General features: G+C 39.3%; 1 protein-coding gene across 3 annotated transcripts in view; it reads left to right on the top strand.

The window, feature by feature from the left end:
- Positions 1–22,080, top strand: part of SCN10A (sodium voltage-gated channel alpha subunit 10) — a 96,567-nt gene that overhangs the window by 14,014 nt on the left and 60,473 nt on the right. For all 3 annotated transcript variants that reach the window (XM_009445192.3, XM_009445191.3, XM_009445190.3), the window contains exons 4-7: positions 8,708–8,836; positions 16,514–16,605; positions 18,714–18,905; positions 19,350–19,416. In XM_009445192.3, coding sequence (XP_009443467.1) covers positions 8,708–8,836; positions 16,514–16,605; positions 18,714–18,905; positions 19,350–19,416 — 480 coding nt within the window. The remainder of the gene's footprint in view (positions 1–8,707; positions 8,837–16,513; positions 16,606–18,713; positions 18,906–19,349; positions 19,417–22,080) is intronic.

Here is a 22,080-nt window from a genome sequence, read left to right as displayed (position 1 = left end):
AAAACCATAGTAGGAATAGAAATTTTCAATTAATTTTAGCCAATAACAGATCAAATGTATTAAAAAGTATGTAAAATTATAGATGATCTAGTAATATAATTAATATAATGTATCTGATTAATATATAGCAAACTACCTTCCCTAACAATAGAAAATGCACCTCCTTTTCAAAAAACCAAACATATCAAACCAAATATTAAGCCATGACAAAAACCTCAATAAGCTCCAGAAAGTGGAAATAATATAGAAAACATTCTCTGATCATAATGAAATATAGTTAAAAAAAAAACCAAATTTAATAAAATGAGAGGACTTTCCACTTGATAATTTTTAAAAATCTCTCTTAAAGAACTCTTGGACAAAAGACAAACTATAAACTAAAATTATATAATTTCGAGGGAAGAAAAGATAAAAAACAGTTTAATCAGAACCTAGAGAGTGCAGTTAAAGACATACATATTCAGGGAATAAGTCACAGCATGGAAGCATAGAATATTTATATCAGTAAAAGCTGAAAAGAAATTATTTAAAGACCTAACAAAACTAGAAAAAGGATAACAAATGAAAGAAAGAAGTTAATAATTATAAAAATCAATAAATTACAAAATAGAAAAACAGTAGATCTAATAAATCCAAATGCTGTTGTAAAAATATGCACAAGACCTTTATACTAAAAAATAATACAGCATTATTGAGAGAAATTTTAAAGTACCTAAATGCATTAAAGGATGTCTCATGTGACTGGATTAGAAGATTCATAATTGTTAGAATGTCAGTGCTGCCCAAATTAGCCTATAAATTCAATGACATCCCCAAAAAAATCCCAGCAGCAGCTGTTTTGTAGAAATTAGCTGAACAGATTTCATTTGCATGGATGAAGTGAAGTTTATTTAACTATTTTCCTATTGATAGACATTCACATTTATCATAATTAACATAATCCTCATATTTTGCCACCACATATTAATTTTTTGGTGAGTATCCTTACACATGTATCTTTGTACACATAATATGAGTAAAATTAAGGGATGAATTTCTAGAAGTAGAATTGCCAGGTCAAAGGGGTGTACATTTTAATTTTTGAGATATTGCCAAATCGTCTTCCAAAGTTGGATCCTTTCCATTCCCAGTAATTATCAAATCCATTCTTTAGGAGATTTTGTATTAACTGAACTGTTGACATAATTCCCTTTATATGCACACTATGAAAAGTATAACATATACAAATCTACCTATATGGTCACAATCCTGGGAATTTATGTGACAGGTATTGGATGATGTTCAGCATCCTTGGCCTCGTGGAAATAATCAGACTAGATTTTCTTTTTGAAATGCAAATTGATAATAGCCATTAGGTGTTTCCTATGTTGCTGAGAACCCAGAGGAAGATAATAAATGTCCTTGGGATAGACTGGGGCTCCAAAGATCATGCTGTATACTTTTGAAAAAGCATTAAATTGTAGCCAGTGAGGAATCAGAAACCAATCTTATTGCCATGTTCTTAACACAATCTTTTTCCTTATCTTCCCTCCCTTCCATTATTCCTTGCTGAAACATTAGCTTTGCACAATTACCTGCTGATAATGGTAGCTCTATGTCTTTCTGCATGCCTGCCTATCTGTCTGCTTGTGGAAAGATAAAGATAGATATTCCATTTTCTAATCCCCTCTTTTGCTTGGGAAGAAACTAGAGGTTCTTCCTCAGATTGGGCACCAGAAGGTAAAGAGAGCAGGGGGTCAAAAATTGTTAAGAAGGGCAAGACTAGAACTTTCCTACTCTCCCCATGCCCTGGTTTCAGAGAATCATCGAAGAGGCTCTTTGATGACCCTAGGACACTCACCTCTAACCATAACAATATTCTGGAAAACCTTTGACAAATTATAGCAATTTGGTTGTAGAGAAGATAAATGTTTTCTCACCTGGCAAAGAACATGTGAAATGAAGCTGAATCTACTGCAAACGGGGAAGTGGGTGTTTAACACTGCATGCATAAAGTATTGATTTGTATCTTTTCAAATTTATGGAACTGTTATCATTTTATATGTGTGCTTTATCTGATGTTTTAAAATTATGTTTTTGAGATTTGCCCAAATGGATACATGTAGACCTAATTCATTCATTTTTATTGCCATATAGTATTCCATAAAGATATTATCCTGTGTTTTCTCCTCAAATTTACAGTTTTCCTTTCTACATTTAGGTATTTCAATCTCCTAGAATTTATTTTTGTATGTGTGTGGTATGAGATAGGCTTCCAATATTTTTCCATATGGATTATTCCAACATTTTTTTCAATACATCATTTCCCAAGTGGTTCCTACCACTGCTTCTGCCATGCACCAGATTCCCATGTCTACTGAATCTGTTTCTCCCAGTAATCTCATTGTCACATCCTGAGTCAATACCACGTGGATTTAAATGCTCTATAGTAAGACTTGACCTGGTCGATTCACATGCCCCTCCTTATTTGTCTTCTTGAAAATTATTTTGGTTCTTGTTTCTTTACTTTTCCATACCAGTTTAAGGGTCACATTTTCCAGCTCTTTTCTTACAACTCTGTGGAAACTTTGTTTGGTAATGCACTGAATTGATTTATCACCACAGGAAGAATCACCACATTTACAATACGAAGCCTTCCCACACATCAGTATGGCAGATCTCTTAATTTATACAGGTCTTCTTTAATATTTTTCTACAACATTTTATAATGTCTTTTTCCTAGGTACATTGCAATTTTGGTTGCCCTGTTGAATACTTATTATTGATAAACTGTCTTAATATTATTAATTTCTATATAGTGATTTTGCATCCAGCAACCCTGCTGAGCTCCTTAAAGTTAAATTTTTCTGTAGATTCCCTTGGACTTCCTATTTAGACAGTTATATTATCTGCAAATAATGACAAACTTGTTTCTTCCTTTATGATTCTTATACCACTTGTTTATTTTTCCTGTCTTATTGAATTGGCCGGGACCTTCAACATGATGGTAATTCAAAACTATGACAGTGAGCATATTTATTTTGCTCTTGATTTTAAAGTGTGTGCTTCTAATGTTTCACTATTATGATGTTTATGAGAGTCTCATAATTACTTTTTATATCAATTTTTTCCATTTCTTGTTTGTTGAGACTTTCATCATGAATGGGTGTTGGCTTCTATCAGTATTTTTATATTTATTGAGGTTATCATATAGTCTTTCATCTGTTAATATAGTAAATCTGTAAACTAACAGATTTGCTAGTCTATTTTTAATGGTTCCAGCTGATCATTTTGCTGGATTCAATTAGGTGTATTTCTTTTTATCTATTTTGCTAAATGAGGCTGGCCTGTAATCTTCTTTCATAAACTGTCCCTTTGGGATGTTCCAACTCTCTCCTGAATTGTCCCTGGGAACTCCAACTTATTCTTACTTTGTTTAGCAGAGCAATTCATCTCTCTCCATCTCCTACAATGTTTCTCAACAAGTGATCTAAGGATCTCTATGCACATATAATTTTAAAATCTAACATGTAAGATTAATTATTATATTCATAGAATTTCTAACTTTTTATGTTTTCAAAAACAGTGTATGTGCTTCAAAAACTGATTTCATTCATAATGGTTAACATGGAGTTAATCATAGGCAGTTTATCTTGACTAATGTATTTTATTGTCACCTGACAGTTATTTACACTTGTCAGACTTGCATTTGCCATTATTACTGTCGCTTTGCATAATATCACAATTCAAAAAAAAAGAGTCATCACTTCGAAAGTGGTTTTCTGAAGCATAACAATAATGATAAAAATAGAAATATAAATCCTACAATGTGAAATAAGGTCACAATGTAAGTAATGAATGGCCTCCATTGTAAAAATACAAAGCATGAATCTGTTTGTCATGAGACAAGTGGACAATGGATGTGGATAATCTCCCAAAAACAGACAAAAATATATAAGAAAATGGGAGCCATGACAATGAATAATGATAATTGAATTTTATTGGACCAATGATCCTTTTGTCCTAGTACCCAGTTTATTATCTGCTAACGTTTTTGTCAAGTAATGATATAAAGCTATCAAAACTTCCATATTATTTTCCAATAAAGCTTATCAACCCCACTTTTAAACCAATTGAATATCTCTACTACAAGCACAAAATAAGGCTTTCCCAGTATAAAACTGTGAAAATTTTATGTTAAATGTTGAGAAGACAACAAAACTATAGAGTCATCACTCATCCTCATATCAAAAATAAGCACAATTGCACTCCTGCTGGTAAGATACAAAACCAGTTTCCAAATCAATTACAAATATTGTGGTTGGAGAAGAAACAAGAAAAACAATTGGTATAATTCCTTAATTAGAAGTATTGCATTCCTTATAATGTGACTGGCATTTAAAGTCAATGACTGTTAGGTATACGAGCAGACATTTTATTTTATAGTTGAACAAAACTATGAATAAGTAAGTTGTCAGCATATCTTCACTATATATATGGGAAAGACTCAGTCACTTTTTGTTCTATTTATCATGAAGCTAATTTTAAAAGAAGAGCTCTCTGGTTTAATTAAAAATTAGTTTGAACCTATGAAACAGACTTTAAAAGGTATGTTGGCTTATGCACTAATGTTTGTAGCAGCGTTATTCACAATAGCCAAATATGTCCATCAACAGATGAATGGATAAAAAATGTAGTATATATGTAAACAATTGAATATCATTCAGTTTTAAAAATGAATGAGATTCTGATACATGCCACAACATTGACGAAGCATTGTGCTAAGTAAAATAACTCAAACGCAAAAGAACAAATGTTGCATGATTCCACCTTTAGTAGGTACCTAGAACAGGCAAATTCATGGAGACAGAAAGTAGAATGGAAGTTGCCAGAGAGGGAGAATGGGGAGTTATTATTTAATGGGTACATTTCTGTTCGGGATTATAAAAAAGTTTGGAAACAGATAGTGGTGATAGTTCCACAACACTGAATGTACTTAATTCCACTAAATTGTGTACTTAAAAATGGTGAAAGTGGTAAATTTTATGTTATGTATATTATGCATATTTTACCAAAACTTTTTTTTAAAAGAGGAAAGGTGTTAAATTGCCATTGAAGAAACTCCAGCCACATGGTCAGCAAGGAAAGGTATCACTATCCAGATAGAAGATGCTGCTCCCAGATCCCAATGCTAGTGCATACCTTATTCACGGAACGCAGCTGGGGGTCTGTAATATGCCTCCAGATTCTGATTTGCTGTTGAGGTACACAGTGGAAATTGTGAATACAAACTGATTGTGGTCACTTAGTGTACATCTCTTTGGCCTACTGGGCTGAAATGAAAAGTGAGTAAGAGAGGCTGCTCTCCCACACTGAATTGCTTTGGCTGGCAAATGGGAAAGGCTTACACAGAGTTTTAAAAATAAGGAATGAAATTTTTTAAGTTACCATTTTTATGAATACAAGTTGGGTATCTCAGTGATCCATTCAGAATTTGAATATTATGAATCTTTGCTTTCAGAGCCTGAATATCGGGATTTGTAACAATCAGACATCAGTGGTGCAAGTGGCTCAATGGCTGAGAACTTGACTTTTTCCCAATACCCAATGATTTTCTTCATTCACCAGAAAAAGCACTTAGGAAATAACACATTGGGCTTATTAAAAATTACATCTGAATGCTGCAACCCAACGTCAAGAAATACCTTGCAGAGCCAAATACCACCAAAGAGAGGATGCAACTCCATTAGCTGCTGTTGAGCTGGGGCACTTGCCTTCTGGTGAAGCACTGAAAATAGTCTTTAGAGAGCACTCTCTCCATAATTTCTGGGTCTGTGTTTGATTTGACAAACCAGAAATATCCATCAAAGCTTCCCAACAACCTATAATTCTGAGTTAAGATTTTCTAATTTAGAAAACATAAAAAGTGTGGGGGGGAACCAACAAGATATGGAAGCTGACAGCTCAAGCAGCTATGCAACCAGATATAGATTCCTTCATGATTTCAAACACGATTTCTCCTCTCACAGATGTGAAAAAAAATTATTCACTTTTTAACTTGACTTTTACTTTTATTTAAGACATGTATGTTCATGATTTAAAAGGTCACAGAGTTTTATAAAGATTCTGACAAAAAAAACAGCAATTTCATTTTTCTCATCTCTTCTTTCCAGAGGCCACCACTTTTAGTTTTTTTTACCTGTGTCTTCTGATACCTCCTTATCTCCAATAATATACTCATAATACTAATTTTTAATTTTTCAATTTCTGATGTCATTTATTGGCTTCCTATTACGAGAAAAAACTTAAGGCCACATCCACAAACTCATTTCCTCTCACCCTCGTCTTCCTGTTACAGTTATCTTGTAATCTTCAGTTAGATCATCAGATAATATATCCATTGTATGACTACATATATAATTACATTACATTGCTAAGTAAACACTGTTTACAGCTGTGTCATGCAGTGTACTTTGACTATATTTCCTTTTTGCACAATGTTTTTGCTTTCCCTGGAATTAATAAGGATTTTATTTTTTTGTTTGCTCAGTTTTCTATTTATCCCTAATTTGTTCCCAAACTCTTCTCCAGATGTTTAATTGTTGCTTCAATTTATTTGCACACATCAGGTGCATGTGTATCATTTTTTTCCTATGGAAATCACAGCTAGAGTACTTCATCTTCTGCCTCATTCTGACCTAGATGTTTTCTAGGCCTGATGCACAGCTGTTTTCTAGAGATTTTTTCTTCTTCATCCTTTTTTTGGATTCCTTTTGCCTCTTCCCTGGATCGCATATATGTTTCTTGTTTGAATGGAGCATATCCTCTAGTAACATTTTTTTTTAAGACAAAGTCTCTCTATGCTGCCCAGGCTGTTGGCCTCAAACTCCGGGGTTCAAGTGATCCTCCTGCCTCAACCTCCCAAGTAGTTAGGACTACAGGTACATACCACCATGCCCAGCTTCTAGTAACTTTATTAGAAGGGTAACTAAGAACTACATTTCCCAAGACTTCATATATTCTACCTTCTTTGACAGTTTGGCTAGGGAAAGACTTCTGTATTAGAAATTATTTTCCTCTTAATTTTGAAGGCCTTGCTCATTGTCTTCTAATTTCTTTCTAGACCTCCTATTAGTCAAACAATATACCTCCTAGTCTGATTCTCTAATTTTCAAACTTTTTATCACTTCCTATCCATTTCTGCTTTTTTGTTCCACTTCCTGTGAGATTTCCAAAACTTTATTTACAAGTCCGCCTATTAGTGTTTTACTTTTGCTATCATATTTTTGTTTTCAAAATTCCATTTTGTCTTTGAAGGTACTTTTTACATCCTTCTGCTCTTGTTCTATACGTGGAGCCTCTTCTCACCTCTTAACTCTCTAAAAATATTAGTACAGGTTTTTGTTTTGTTTTTTGTTGTTGTTGTTGCTGTTGTTGTTGTTGTTTTGGAGACGAAGTCTTGCTCTGTCACCCAGACTGGAGTGCAGTGACGCGATCTAGGCTCACTGCAAGCTCCGCCTCCCGGGTTCACGCCATTCTCCCGCCTCAGCCTCCGGAGTAGCTGGAACTACAGGTGCCTGCCACGGCGCCCGGCTAATTTTTTGTATTTTTAGTAGAGACAGGGTTTCACCGCGTTAGCCAGGATGGTCTCAATCTCCTGACCTCGTGATCTGCCCGCCTCAGCCTCCCAAAGTGCTGCGATTACAGGCGTGAGCCACAGCGCCTGGCCAATACAGTTTTATTTCTCTAACTCTTCTTCTGCCCTCTTTATTGTCTCTTTTTCTTTTCTTTTCTTTTCTTTTCTTTTTTTTTCAGTTGTTTGGTTGCTTTGGTTTCTGGTGTTAGAAGCATCCTTCAAATTCCTGATGCTCCTTGGCTGGCTGTTCATGTTAAAAGTGCAGCATCTTCATAGGCTCTAAACCAGATTATCTTCTGGAAACTTAACGAGGAGCAGAAGTGAATAGGGAGGGGAGTTGTTTGCCTTTCAGTAGGTAAACTTTTCTTTATATGCATTTTTCAGTATGCAACTGTTTCCCTCTTCTTCAACTCTTAAGAAAATAAGCATCCAATCCATTTCTGGAGCAGAAACAGTTTCTCATTGAATGGATGGCATAAAGCAGCATCTAGAAAGCTCAACTGGTTCTTGTAAAAAACTTTCAAACAATTCTTTCAGCCCTACTTATCACCCTCCCCCAAACCTTGCTTTCAGAGATACTTAGCATCTCTAAGTTCCAAGCAGTTCTGGGGCTCTGCAGCATAGCTTGGCTTGCTTCTGGGTATTCCCTGCTTCAGCCAGTTTTCAGCTTTCTTAGGTCTGCTCTGTCAGTTACCACTCATCAGTCTGCACTCCAGTTTCTAAAAACGGAGTTTTTAGATGAGCCTCCAGCTTCTTGCAGGATAGGGAGGCCCTGGCAGACATAAACAGGAGAATCCTTGCTCTTCACCCGCTACTGCCCTCTGCCTAACCCCAGAACAGCAGAAGCTGCTGGCTGTCCCAGCCACACACATCCCTCCCCACTCCATCTATTTGTGTGGCCCTTCTTTTTCCCTCAGTCTGTGTCTTGTTTCCTCTCCTTACCTTCTTCCCCCTCATCACCTTGGTGATATTCTTTGCATGTTTTTTCTTGGAGCAGTCAGAGAAGCTCATCCCTCCCTCCTGGAAGAAGAAGGAACCCCCTGAGTACACTCCATGGCACAGTTGACACTCCTTTTCTACCCTCCTTCCCAGATATGTCTTCACTGTCATTTACACCTTTGAAGCCTTGATAAAGATACTGGCAAGAGGATTTTGTCTAAATGAGTTCACGTACCTGAGAGATCCTTGGAACTGGCTGGATTTTAGCGTCATTACCCTGGCGTGAGTATATCTCTATGCAGATCTGCATGTGTGATAGGAGAGGGGACAAAATGGTGGGTAGGAGACAGGGCTAACATGCAGGTCCCACTTGGACAGAGTGTGGAGACTCACACCATGAACGTTTGCTCCAAGAACCACTGCAGGAATATACCAGGAGAACTGAAAGAATTTATAGATCCTTTTAAATAAGTGGCACACTGCTGGAAATTCTGCAAGACAGGTGAAAAACTGTGAGCTCCCAAAGTGTGAGGGGGGGAAACCTGCCTCCAAACATACATCCCAACTGGGTAATCTGAAAATCCAGATCACAGGAGAAGAATTTACCCTTACCTGGAATGTAAATAAATTTAGGAAGCCACACAAAATATAAAAGTAGAAACAGCAAAGGGAAGTGCCTTGTAGGCACTCCCAGTCTCCAGCTCGAGACCAGGGAATCCATCCCTGACTATGTCTCACAGGCACCCTTGGGGAAGGCAGCCAGCGGAATCAGGGAGGGGTCACAGGATGAAAGAAGTTTCAACTAAAATTAGTAATAATTTCAACTGGGCACAAATTTTCTTGAGCAGAATCCAGGGGGCAAATGGGAACTGCAAGCAGACAGTGAGGGATGCGGTCCAAAAGTCATGCTTTCTTTCTCAGTGGGAAAGCTCACAGCCTGGGGCAAGGTCTGAGTAGGGCACTGCAGGAGCAAGACCAGCTTCACCAACTACATGAGAGCTAGGTGAGGCCTCTCACTAGCAGCTATCCCCCACTTCCCTGGAGAACTCTATGGCACAGCAGAGGCAGCCAAAATTCCCTCTGGAACACAACCCCACTGGCCTGAGAACCAACCCCCATCCACCACAGTGGCCACAGCAATCCCTACCCAAGAAGGGTCTGAGTCCAGACTCACCTACCCCTGCCCCCACCTGATGGTATTTCCCTACCTGCCTTGGTAGCTGAACACAAAACCCAGAAACTCTCGGAAGCTTTATGGCCCTGCTCATCACCTGAGAAACTAAAATATTTACCCTGGCCAACTTAGGGTGAGCTTAGATCCCCCTTCTACTAATGCACTAGTGCTCTCTTGAAAGCATCACCTACCGGCTGGAGGTCAAACAGCTCAGGCCATTAAAGCAACTCATGACAGAAGAACTTTGATCCCAGGAAGAAGAAAACAACAACCAGTTGCACTGCCTGCAACATCCTGGCTAATCAGACGTCCTGAGTCTGTCCATATGACAACTTCACTGCTAACATAACTAGCATTCAAGAAAGCCAGCACACTAAATCTATCTACAGCCGAGGACTCTCACAGACTCTACTTCATTCCTCTGCCACCTTCACCAGAACAGATGCTGATATCCATGGCTGGGAGACTTCAAGATCAATCACATCACAGGACTCTTGCAGGCATTTCCCAGTACTACCCCAGAGCCTGGTAGCCCCTCTGTGTGGCTAGGCCCAGAAGAACAATAACGATCACTGCAGTCCAGCTCTCAGGAAGCCCCATCCCCAGGGGATTGGGGAGAGCACCACATCAAGAGATCACCCATGAAACAAAAGAATCTGCACAACAGCCATTCAGTTCCAGATCTTTTCTCTGAAATAGTCTACTCAAATGAGAAGGAACCAGAAAAGCAATTCTGGTAATATGACAAAAGAGGGTTCAATAACACCCCTCAAAAGATCAAACTAGCTCCCCAACAATGGATCCAAACCAAGAAGAAATCTCTGAATTGCCAGATAAAGAATTCAGGGCTGGGCACAGTAGCTCACGCCTGTAATCTCAGCACTTTGGGAGGCCGAGGTGAGCAGATCACCTGAGGTCAGGAGTTCAAGACCAGCCTGAAGCCAACATGGAGAAACCCCGTCTCTACTAAAAAATACAAAATTAGCTAGATGTGGTGGTGCATGCCTGTAATCCCAGCTACTCAGGAGACTGAGGCAGGAGAATTGCTTGAACCTGGGAGGCAGAGGTTGTGGTGAGCTGAGATCACGCCATTGCACTCCAGCCTGGGCAACAAGAGTGAAAATCCATCTCAAAAAAAAAAAAAGGAATTCAGAAGGCTGATTATTAAGTGATTCAAGGAGACACCAGAGAAAGATAAAAACCAACTTAAAGAAATGTTTAAAACAACAAGATATGGATGGAAAATTCTCCAGAGAAATAGATATAAAGAAAAAACAATCACAACTTCTGGAAATGGAAGACACACTTAGAGAAATACAAAATGCAGTGGAAAGTTTCAACAATAGACTAGAACAAGTAGAAGAAAGAACTTCAGAGCTCGAAGACAAAGCTTTTAAATTGACCCAAACTAAGACACACAAAAAGAAAGAATTTTTTAAAAAATGACAAATCGGCCAAGAAATTTGGAATCATGTGAAACAACCAAACCTAAGAATAATGGGTGTTCCCAAGGAAGAATAGAAATCTAAAAGTTTGGAAAACTTATTTGAGGGAATAATTGAGGAAAACTTCCCTGGCCTTGTTAGAAATATAGACATCCAAATACAAGAAGCTCAAAGAATACCTCTGAAATGTGTCACAAAAAAGATCATCACCTAGGCAAATAGACATCAGGTTATCTAAAGTCAAGACAAAGAAAAGCATCTTAAGAGCTGTGAGACAAAAGCCTCAGATAACCTATAAAGGAAAGGTTATCTGATTAACATAAGATTAACAGCAGATTTCTCAACTGAAACCTTGCAAGCCAGAAGGGATTAGGGTCCCATCTTTAGCCTCCTGAAACAAAATAATTGCCAGCCAAGAATATTGTATGAAGTGAAACTAAGCTTCATAAGTGAAGACAAGATAAAGTTTTTTTCAGACAAACAAACGGTGAGAGAATTTTCCACTACCAAGCCAGCACTACAAGAAATGCTAAAAGGAATTCTAAATCTTGAAATAAAACCTTAAAATACACCAAAATAGAACCTCCTTAAAGCATAAATATCACAGGACCTATAAAACAATAACACAATAAAAAAAGGAATTAAGGCAATAACTAGCATAATGAATAGAAGAGTACCTCACATCTCAATACTGATGTTGAGTGTAAATGCCCTAAATGATCCACTTAAAATATACAGAAGGGCAGAAAGGAAAAAAAAAATCCGCCAACCAAGTATCTACTGTCTTCAAGAGACTCACCTAACACATAAGGAGCCACGTAAACTTAAGGTAAAGAGATGGGAAAAGATATTCCATGCAAATGGAAACCAAAAGCAAGCAGGAGTAGCTATTCTTATATCAGAGAAAACAGACCTTAAAGCAACAACAGTTAAAAAAAGACAAAGAGGGACACATATAATGATAAAATAATTGGTCTAGTGGAAAAATATCATAATCCTAAATACATATGCACCTAACACTGGAGCTCCCAAATTTATAAAACAATTACTACTAGACCTAAGAAATGAAATAGACAGCAATATAATAATAGTGGGGGATCAATATTCCACTGACAGCACTAGACAGGTCATCAAGACAGAAAGTCAACAAAGAAACAATGAACTTAAACTGTAACCTAGAACAAATGGACTTAACAGATATTTAAAAAACATTCTACCCAACAACTGCAGAATATACATTCTTTTCATCAGCACATGGAATATTCTCTAAGATAGACCACGTGATAGATAACATAACAAATCTCAATAAATTTAAGAAAATAGAAATTATGTCAGGTATCCTCTCAGAGCACAGTCAAATAAACCTCGGAGTTAACTCCAAAAGAAACCCTCAAAACTATACAAATACATGAAAACTAAACAATCTGCTCTTGAAGGATCTTTGGGTCAACAATGAAATCAAGATGGAAGTTTAAAAATTTTTTGAACTGAATGATAATAGTCACACAACTTATCAAAACCTCTGGGATACAGCTAAAGCAGTGCTAAGAGGAAAGCTCATAGCATTAAATACCTACATCAAAAAGTATGAAAGAGGACAAATAGATAATCTAAGGTCACACCTCAAGGAATTAGAGAAACAAGAACAAAACAGACCCAAACCAAGCAGAAGAAAAGGAATAACAAAGATCAGGGCAGTACTAAATGAAATTCAAATAAAAATAATAATAATACAAAAGATAAGTGAAACAAAAAGCGGGTTCTTTAAAAAGATATAGAAAATTGATTGACCATTGGCAAGATTAACCAAGAAAAGAAGAGAGAAGATCCAAATAAGCTCAATTAGAAATAAAATGGGAGATATTACAACTGATACCACAGAAATACAAAAAAAAATCATTCAAGGCTACTATGAACACCTTTATTTGCACAAACTAGAAAATTTAGAGGAGATGAATAAATTTCTGGAAATATACAACTGTCTTAGATTAAATCAGAAAGTAATAGAAACTCTAAACAGACCAATAACAAGTAGCGAGATTGAAACAGTAATTCAAAAATTGCCAAGGAAAAAAAGTCCAGGAGCAGACTGGATTCGCAGCTGAATTCTATCAGACATTCAAAGAAGAATTGGTACCAATTTTATTGAAACTATTCCAAAAGATGCAGAAAGAGGGAATCCTCCTAAATCATTTTATGAAGCCAGTATCACCCGAATACCAAAACCAGAAAAGGACATTTAAAAAAGAACTACAGACAATATCCCTGATGAACATAGATGCAAAAATCCTCAACAAAATGCTAGCTAATTGAATCCAACACATATCCAAAAGATAACACACCATGATCAAGGGGGTTTCATACCAGGGAGTTAGGGATGATTTAACATGCACAAGTCAATAAATGCTGCACGTCACATAAACAGAATTAAAAACAAAAATCATATGATCATCTCAATAGGTGCAGGAAAAGCATTTGACAAAATCCAGCATCCCATTATGATTAAAACCCTCAACCAAATTGGCATAGAAGGGACATACTCCAAGGTAATAAAAGCCATCTATGACAAATCCACATCCAACATTATACCAAACAGGGAAAAGTTGAAAGCATTCCCCCTGAGAACTGAAACAAGACAAGGATGCCCACTTTCACCATTTCTATCCAACATAGCACTGGAAGTCCTAGCCAGAGCAATCAGACAAGAGAAATAAATAAAGGGAATCCAAATCAGTAAAGGGGAAGTCAAACTGTTGCTGTTCACCAATGATATGATCGTATGCCTAGGAAACCCTAAAGACTCATCCAAAAAGCTCCTAGATCTAATAAATGAATTCAGTAAAGTTTCAGGATACAAAAACAATGTATACAAATCAGCAGCACTACTGTACACCACCAGCAACCAAGCTGAGGAACAAATCAAGAACTCAATCCCTTTTACAACAGCTGCAAAAAAAAACAAAAATAAAAACAAAAAAATCTTAGGAATATACCTAACCAAAAAGGTGAAAGATTTCTACAAGGAAAACTACAAAACACTGCTAAAATAAATCACAGATGACACAAACAAATGGGAACACATCCCATGCTCATGGATGGATAAAATCAATATTGTGAAAATGACCTTACTGCCAAAAGCAATATACAGATTCAATACAATTTCCATTGAAGTACCACATCATTCTTCACAGAAATAGAAATAACAACCCTAAAATTCATAGGGAACCAAAAAGGAATCCACATAGCCAAAGCAAGACTAAGCAAGAATAACAAATCTGGAGGCATCACCTTAGCTGATTTCAAACTATACTACAAGGCTATAGTATAGCCTGTACCAAAACAGCATGATACTGGTATAAAAATAAGCACACAGACCAATGGAAAAGAATAGAGAACTCAGAAATAAAGCCAAATACTTACAACCAACTGATCTTTGAAAAAGCAAACAAAAACGTAAGTGGGGAAAGGACACCCTATTCAACAAATGGTGCTGGGATAATTAGCAAGCCACATGTGGAAGAAAGAAACTGAATCTTCATCTCTCACCTTATACAAAAATCAATTCAAGATGGATAAACGGCTTAAATCTAAGACCTGAAATTATAAAAAATTCTAGAAGATAACATTGGAAAAACTCTTCTAGACATTGGCTTAGGCAAAACGTTCCTGACCAAGGACCCAAAGCAAATCCAACAAAAACAAAAATAAATAGATGGGATCTAATTAAACTAAAAAGCTGTTGCACAGCAAGAGAAATAATCATCCAAGTAAACAGACAACCCATAAGATGAGAGAAAAATCTTTGTTATCTATGCATCCAGCAAAAGACTAATATCCAGCATCTATAAGAAACACAAATAAATCAGCAAGAAAACAAACAAATAATCCCATCCAAAAGTGGGCAAAGGACAAGAATACACAATTCTCAAAAGAAGATATATAAATGGCCAACGAACAGGAAAAAAAAAATGCTCAACATCATTAATTATCAGGGAAATGCAAATTAAAACCACAATGAGATACCACCTTACTCCTGCAAGAATGGCCATAACCAAAAAATAATAGATATTGGCATGGATGTAATGAAAAGGAAACAATTTTACACTGCTGGTGGGAATGTAAACTAGTACAACCACTAACGAAAATGTTATGGAGATTCCTTAAAGAACTAAAAGTAGAATTACCATTTGGTCCAGCAATCCCACTACTGGGTATCTACCCAGAGGAAAATAAGCCATTATTAAAAAGACACTTGCATATGCATGCTTATAGCAGCACAGTTTACAACTGCAAAAATATGGAACCAGCCTAAATGCCCATCAACCAACAAGTGCATAAAGAAAATATGGTGTATGCACACCATGGAATACTCAGTTGTAAAAAGGAATGAAATAATGGCATTGGCAGCAAGCTGGATGGAGTTGGAGACTATTATTCTAAATGAAGTAACTCAGGAATAGAAAGTCAAGCATCATGTGTTCTTAATTACAAGCAGGAGCTAAGCTGTGAGGATGCAAAGGCATAACAATGACATAATGGACTTTGGGGACTTGGGAGGAAAGGTGAGACGAAGGTAAGGGATAAGAGACTACACACTGGGTACAGTGTACACTGCTGGGGTGATGGTGCACCAAAATCTCAGAAATCAGCGTTAAAGAATTTTTCTGTGCAACCCAACACCACCTGTTTCCCAAAACTATTGAAATACAAATAAAGAACTTATTCATGTAACCAAAAACCACCTGTTCCCTCAAAACTATTGAAATAAAATAAAATAAAAAGATTTGCATGGGTGTCCATGTGGGGCTTATGGGTGTATCCAGGCTCACACTCTGAAGAAGTTTCTTCATCTCAGTTCAGCATCCTCATTTGGAATTGTATTGCCTGGGGTTCTTGCCACAGAGTACCGCTTTGGGGGTTGCTGTCCAAGATTAGTCCCATGCCCATGAGGAGATGTCAGAGACCTCAAATCTGAGATAACAGTTAGCCTGTCACAGTGGATCAGAAAAGGCCCAGCCTTGTACCCCCCTGACATGGAGGTCTCCTTCTGAGAAATCAGTGTCTGAGGAGACTGGTTGGTCAAACTCCTGTGTTTGAAGATCCATCCACATGCAGTGTTGCCTAGATCACAATGCATCTTCTCAAAGGGTCCACTCTGAAAGATGTTGCAATAATGAAATCAGTGTCAGTGTCAGTCTATAGATGGCAGTGTCACTACATTCTAAGTGTCCGTTCTGCATCCTTTCTAGGCTAATGATACCCCAGGTTATCCTTATTTATGCTGCATGCATCCCCAGGACCCTTGCTTGCAGAGATGCTGACTAACTTCTGGTCCTACAGATATGTTGGCACAGCAATAGATCTCCGTGGGATCTCAGGCCTGCGGACATTCAGAGTTCTTAGAGCATTAAAAACAGTTTCTGTGATCCCAGGTGAGCATTTATTCACAGAGCATATGTTGGTTTTCACAGCCTAACTCCCTTCTCTAATTTTCACAAGAACCCTGTAAGGTTCCAGGGCAAAGACTATTGTCCCCACTTACAAGACAAAGGAACTGAGGCCTGGAGTATAGGAAACATAAACCCAAGGCCTCTTCACTAGTAAGAGACAGTGTGACCTGGAAGCCTATTGTCCCAACTCCTAGGCCAGTGCTCTTCCCACATACCACATGGCCTCACAATCAATACGTAACAGGAGGGGCATGTCTTCACTTTCTGTTCTGGTTGTGGGATTCAGGCAAGACCCCTCAGTTGAATTTTTATTTATACCTTAAACTAAAGGATTAAACTTGGAAATGGGGAGGAAGGGAGAAAGCAGTCCCAGTATCTTCACTGTTTCCATAGGTCTAAAATCCTGTCTTTAGACACCCAGAGGAAAAAAGAACTAGGCAATTCTTGATTACTGAGAATTCAGAAACAAAAGTAGTCCATCAAAGCTCATTGTGTGGGGCCTCTAAGATCTCCACTGTCACCAGTAGCCCAGCGACTACTCTTCAGCCCCCGTGAGGTTGATGGTGAGGATGGGGAGGCCAGAGACAAGGCAAACTTTCTGAAATGGGACTTGACGCTTCCCCTTTGTGGCCTGATGGGTTCTCTCCTCTCACCCCAAGAATTCGTTCTCTTATCTGTAAACAGAAACACCCATTCTAGGGTGGAAGTCTTTTCTACCATTTCTTGTCTGGCTCTGCAGGGAAAGATAGGAAACTCTCTGCCAATTCCCACTGGACACACTTCTTGAAGAGAGCCCTGGTCCTGCCCCTTCATATCTCTCTCACTTACTCTCAACTGGGAAGACCCTGAGTCTTATTTGCAAGACCTGGTCTGTCCATACTGTCTCTTCTGCCTCATCTCTCACCTCTCCTCACATCTCACCGTGCTCTGGAATCCACCTACGGTTCTGCAAATACTCCACACCATTGCTCACCTCCCAGCCTTCGACTGTGCTGCCCCTTCTTCTGGGATATCCTTCCTCCTCTCTTTACTCAACTCACACTCATTCCTCAGGGCTCTGCCAAGGTTTTACCTCCTCCCTGGTTTTCCCACCTTCCTCACACTCCACCCACCCCATTCCCACCTCTGGAACTTCAGTTAAGGGCTGCTCCCCTGTGTGCCCATCTGCTCAGTAATGCTACGGACTTTCCCCTCAATTGTCAGACAACGGCACTCGACATGCTGCTGCCTTAGCCATCACTCAGCTCCCAGTCCAGGGACTGACACATGTAGTGCTCAGTGGATTATTTGCTGACCAAAATGACTAACCAAAAATAAATCCTAGATTGCTTCCCTGGTTAGAGCTCTTTCTGCTACCTGTGAAGCTGCTCTCCCAAAGAAGTTGATTTTACTTACCAGAGCAACAAATCATCCCTCCTTAAACAAGCAGGTGTATCCTTCTTTGCTGCCAGCTGTGCTTGGCACAAGTTCTATTTATGCCCCAGTGACTGTCTCAGTGTTTCTTATAGTCTCTTTCTATTGCTAAACTCACCTCTCTGTTTCTCTGTGTCTCTTTCTTTTTCTTTCTCTTGGTCTATTTTTGTTTCACTCTATCTCTCTTGCATCTCTCTCTCTCTCTCTCTTTCTCTCTCTCTCTCTCTCACACACACACACACACTCACACACAGTGAGGTTCATGTGTCCCAAGTCTCAAGCTGCCTCCCAGATGCATGCAGAAAGACAGATGCCAAATTACTGGGGTGAAGTTAGTAGCTTCATGCCTAGCACAGTGCCTGGAAAAAAGTAGGTACTCAGCATAAATTATTTAAATTGAATTGCTAGTGTCAGGAATTTTATTAGCCTCAAGATGATAAAAAATGCATTGCCTGGGTCTCAGTTGCATCGTCTTTATAATGAGAATAGCCCCTGACTCTCTGCCTGCCTCTCAGAGTAAATGCAAACTTCGGATGAGAAAGGTCTTGGAACTGCCCTGGAGTGTGTATATACTTCACTCCTGTATGTAGAGATGAGGGAGGATGGCTAAGATGAAGAAGTGTGCTCCGTGTGTGCTACCTCATCCATGTGGTCATACCACTGTCATCTTCCCACAGGCCTGAAGGTCATTGTGGGGGCCCTGATTCACTCAGTGAAGAAACTGGCTGATGTGACCATCCTCACCATCTTCTGCCTAAGTGTTTTTGCCTTGGTGGGGCTGCAACTCTTCAAGGGCAACCTCAAAAATAAATGTGTCAAGAATGACATGGCTGTCAATGAGACAACCAACTACTCATCTCACAGAAAACGTGAGTGGAGTCTCTTCCATAGTGACCAAGGTCTGGTTGGACCCTTGGTATCATATAGGGACAGGGGATATGGAGCCCCTGTGTGTGTGTAGAGACATATATTTTGACTCCCCTTTCCTGCCAAAATGGTTCTCTTGAGTTGTGTTTTACTTTTGGGTATTCTATTTCCTGTTGCTCAGCATCCCTCTTGCAAGGAAATGAGCCATAAATCTAGAGGCAAGTCATTCTACCTCTGCTGGGGGAGATTGATAGCCGAAGTCACTGCTTAGCTCTTCTCTTTTCAGATGTGACTTTACAACTTCCATGTGGCCCAGCATGCCCACTGAGTACATGTAGCCAAAGGAGCTCACTTTGGAAGACTTGGGAATATTGCATTCACCACACAAGGCTTGGGTTGGAGGGTTCAGAACCATCTGTGAGGCTTCCTTTTCTTCCTTTCTTCAGCAGATATCTACATAAATAAGCGAGGCACTTCTGACCCCTTACTGTGTGGCAATGGATCTGACTCAGGGTGAGTTCCCAACTTATGACAAAGCATGAGTGCCCAATAATTCCTTCTCCATCTTGTCCTTGGCATATTATGGGCACAGATGGGGTTGCAGGTCCTGGGAAAGATGTATAAATAAATAAATCATGGCCTTTGCCAACCCAGAGCTCATGGGGAGGGAATGTATGAGTTAGCTTTCGCTGTGTAACAAATGACCCCAAAATTTTGTGAATTAAAACAACAATTTATTTAATTCATGATTCTGTGCATCAGCATTTTGGACTGGGATCAGATGGGCATTGGGTGACATTGACTAGGCTCATTCATGCATATGCAGACAGCATATTAACTTGGAGATGGCTGGTCTAGGACGTCCTGTCTCTGCTCATGTGGCCTCTAACCCCCAAACAGGTTAGCCTGGGCCTGTTCTCATGGCAGGGTTCCCAGAAAAACAGTGAAAGTTTGCAAGGCTTCTTCAGGCCTAGGCTTAGAACCAACACAATGTACCTTTTGTACATTCTGATACATTCTTGACTAAAGCAAGTCGCAGTCCAGTAGAGATCCAAGAGACAGAGAAATAGACTTCATCACTCAATGGAAAGAGCTGAAAAGTCACATTGGAAAGGGTGTGGATACATAGGGACAAGAATTATAGCCATTTTAATAAATAATCTACCCCAGGAAGGAACCAATACTTATTTGTGTCAAATGCTCTACACTTAATCATCACAGCTAACTCCATTCTATAGCCACATTACCCTCACAAGTAGAGGAAAAAACACATGTATCAGACTTTGCAATTTCGAATTCTTACAGAGGCCAGATTCATAACAACAAATGAGTGGAGTGGGCCAGGAGGGAACCTAGGAGCTGAGAGTTCATGCCTCCTCTAAAGGGGACAGCCCCACTGCTCGGTCCAGCTTTTGGTTGCCATGTGGAAATGTGGGTTCACTGTTTCCAGCTCTTCCAACTTTTAAAATAGAGATAGGAAATTTAGATTTTTATATAAAATCTCCCAACTGTAAACATTGGCTACCTATTCCAAAAAATGTCTACATATTGTTGGGCCAAACAAAATATTTCTGTGGGCCAAATCCAGCCTACAAGCTGATAGTTTGCAATTTCTCATTCATAGACATAAAGATGCTACCCTGTGGAAAACAAGTTCTTTACTAGAGGCTTCATAGGCTGGGCAAACACAGTGAGGTGGCGGTGTGAGGCAAGAGAGAAAGTAGGGAAGGCTTCCTGGAGGTGGTGTTTGAGGTGAGCTTTCAAGGGCAGGTAGGATGTCTCCAGGCTGGGTGAATACGAGATAGTTTGAGTGAAGACCATTCCAGGTGGCAGAACAGAATGTGAGGCAAAGCTAAGGGATGAGGACCCCTCAGCTCTGCCTGCTGCTTTGGCCACTGGAGGAAGGCATGAGCAGAAAGACTTTAGGCAAAAGATCAAAAAGGCCCATCTCACCCACCTCCATGGCTGAGAGCTTGGAAAAGCAGAGCTCACAACACCCCCAGTGCCTGAGAGGCTGACGGCTCCATGTTGCCCAGGTCAACCTGTGTGGAGCCTGCATGAGGCTCCACCTTCATCAGCTCACTAGGAAAACTATCTCAGTTGGAGCTGAGGACTGGAAACAAGCAGGAGCATTTGGTCAACATCAGGTTCCTTGGACTCTTCTTTCACAAATGCACTTGGCATTTGGTTCTTTGGCTCATGAGAGGGTTGTTCTGACATCAGTTTTCATTTGCCTTTGACTTAAATGTAAACCAAGAGCCCCTCAGCATCCTTCTGTCTAGATAATGGCATTTCTCAAGGCAATGGCTCCAGAGCAGCTCAAGTCCTTTTTGTGGTAAAGTTGTTGGGTCCATCTACACACCTCTACAGCTCAGCTCCCTGAGAGGCCAGGCCTGCTATTGGGCAGGTGCCAGCCAGGCAGTGGGGGGGTGGACCAGGCTGGGATGGCAGAGAGGCCAGCTCAGGATAACGGACAGAGTGAACCCTGCCGGGGCATGCCGTGAAAGCTAAACCTGGGTCCTCTGTGAGGCTGCAGAGAAGCCAGAGTCCTGAGGAAAGGCCCACATTGGCCAATGGCACTGTGGGAGGAAGGTCAGGGGTCTCAAGGCGGAAAATGGATACCAGAAAATAGTTGATAATTTTCAGTGTTCTTCCACATATAATATTCCAGTTTATCCTTTCAGCAGCTTCCAAGGTTAAAAACAATAGTAATTTTCCTTTGCAGTTTATATACAATATTTACTATGCAGAAGTGCAAGACACTATACAGTGATCTCATTTAATCCTCAGAGCAGTGAACTGTTTATATGCAGTGGCTATGGTGGGTTTCTACAGAAGACATAGAAACAAGGCTGCCCTCAGAGTTAATTAAGAAACCTACAGGAAATGGGTTGCCTAGCCCCTTGGAAGAGCAAACCAAGAGCCTATCTTTAAATGTGGGTCTACAAAGCCAGGGAACTTGCAATCTTCAATCGAAGCGGAGATAGACTTGGAACTGATTAGAATTCAGTTGTCAGAGCTCTAATCCATGGTATGGGGGTTGTTCACATGGATGTCTGGGATAAGGAGAGCCCCAGAGGTTGGAGTTCATGGAGAAATCCTGGGAGTAAAAGAATTCCATGTATTCACAAGGAGTGCAAGTAAATAAAACAGGAGAAAAAGAAAAAAATTTAAAAA

Source organism: Pan troglodytes, chromosome 2, assembly GCF_028858775.2.
Source record: "Pan troglodytes isolate AG18354 chromosome 2, NHGRI_mPanTro3-v2.0_pri, whole genome shotgun sequence".
Taxonomy (NCBI): domain Eukaryota; kingdom Metazoa; phylum Chordata; class Mammalia; order Primates; family Hominidae; genus Pan; species Pan troglodytes.
The sequence above is the reverse complement of the archived record's forward strand: the minus strand, read 5'-3'. Positions and strand labels throughout refer to the sequence as shown.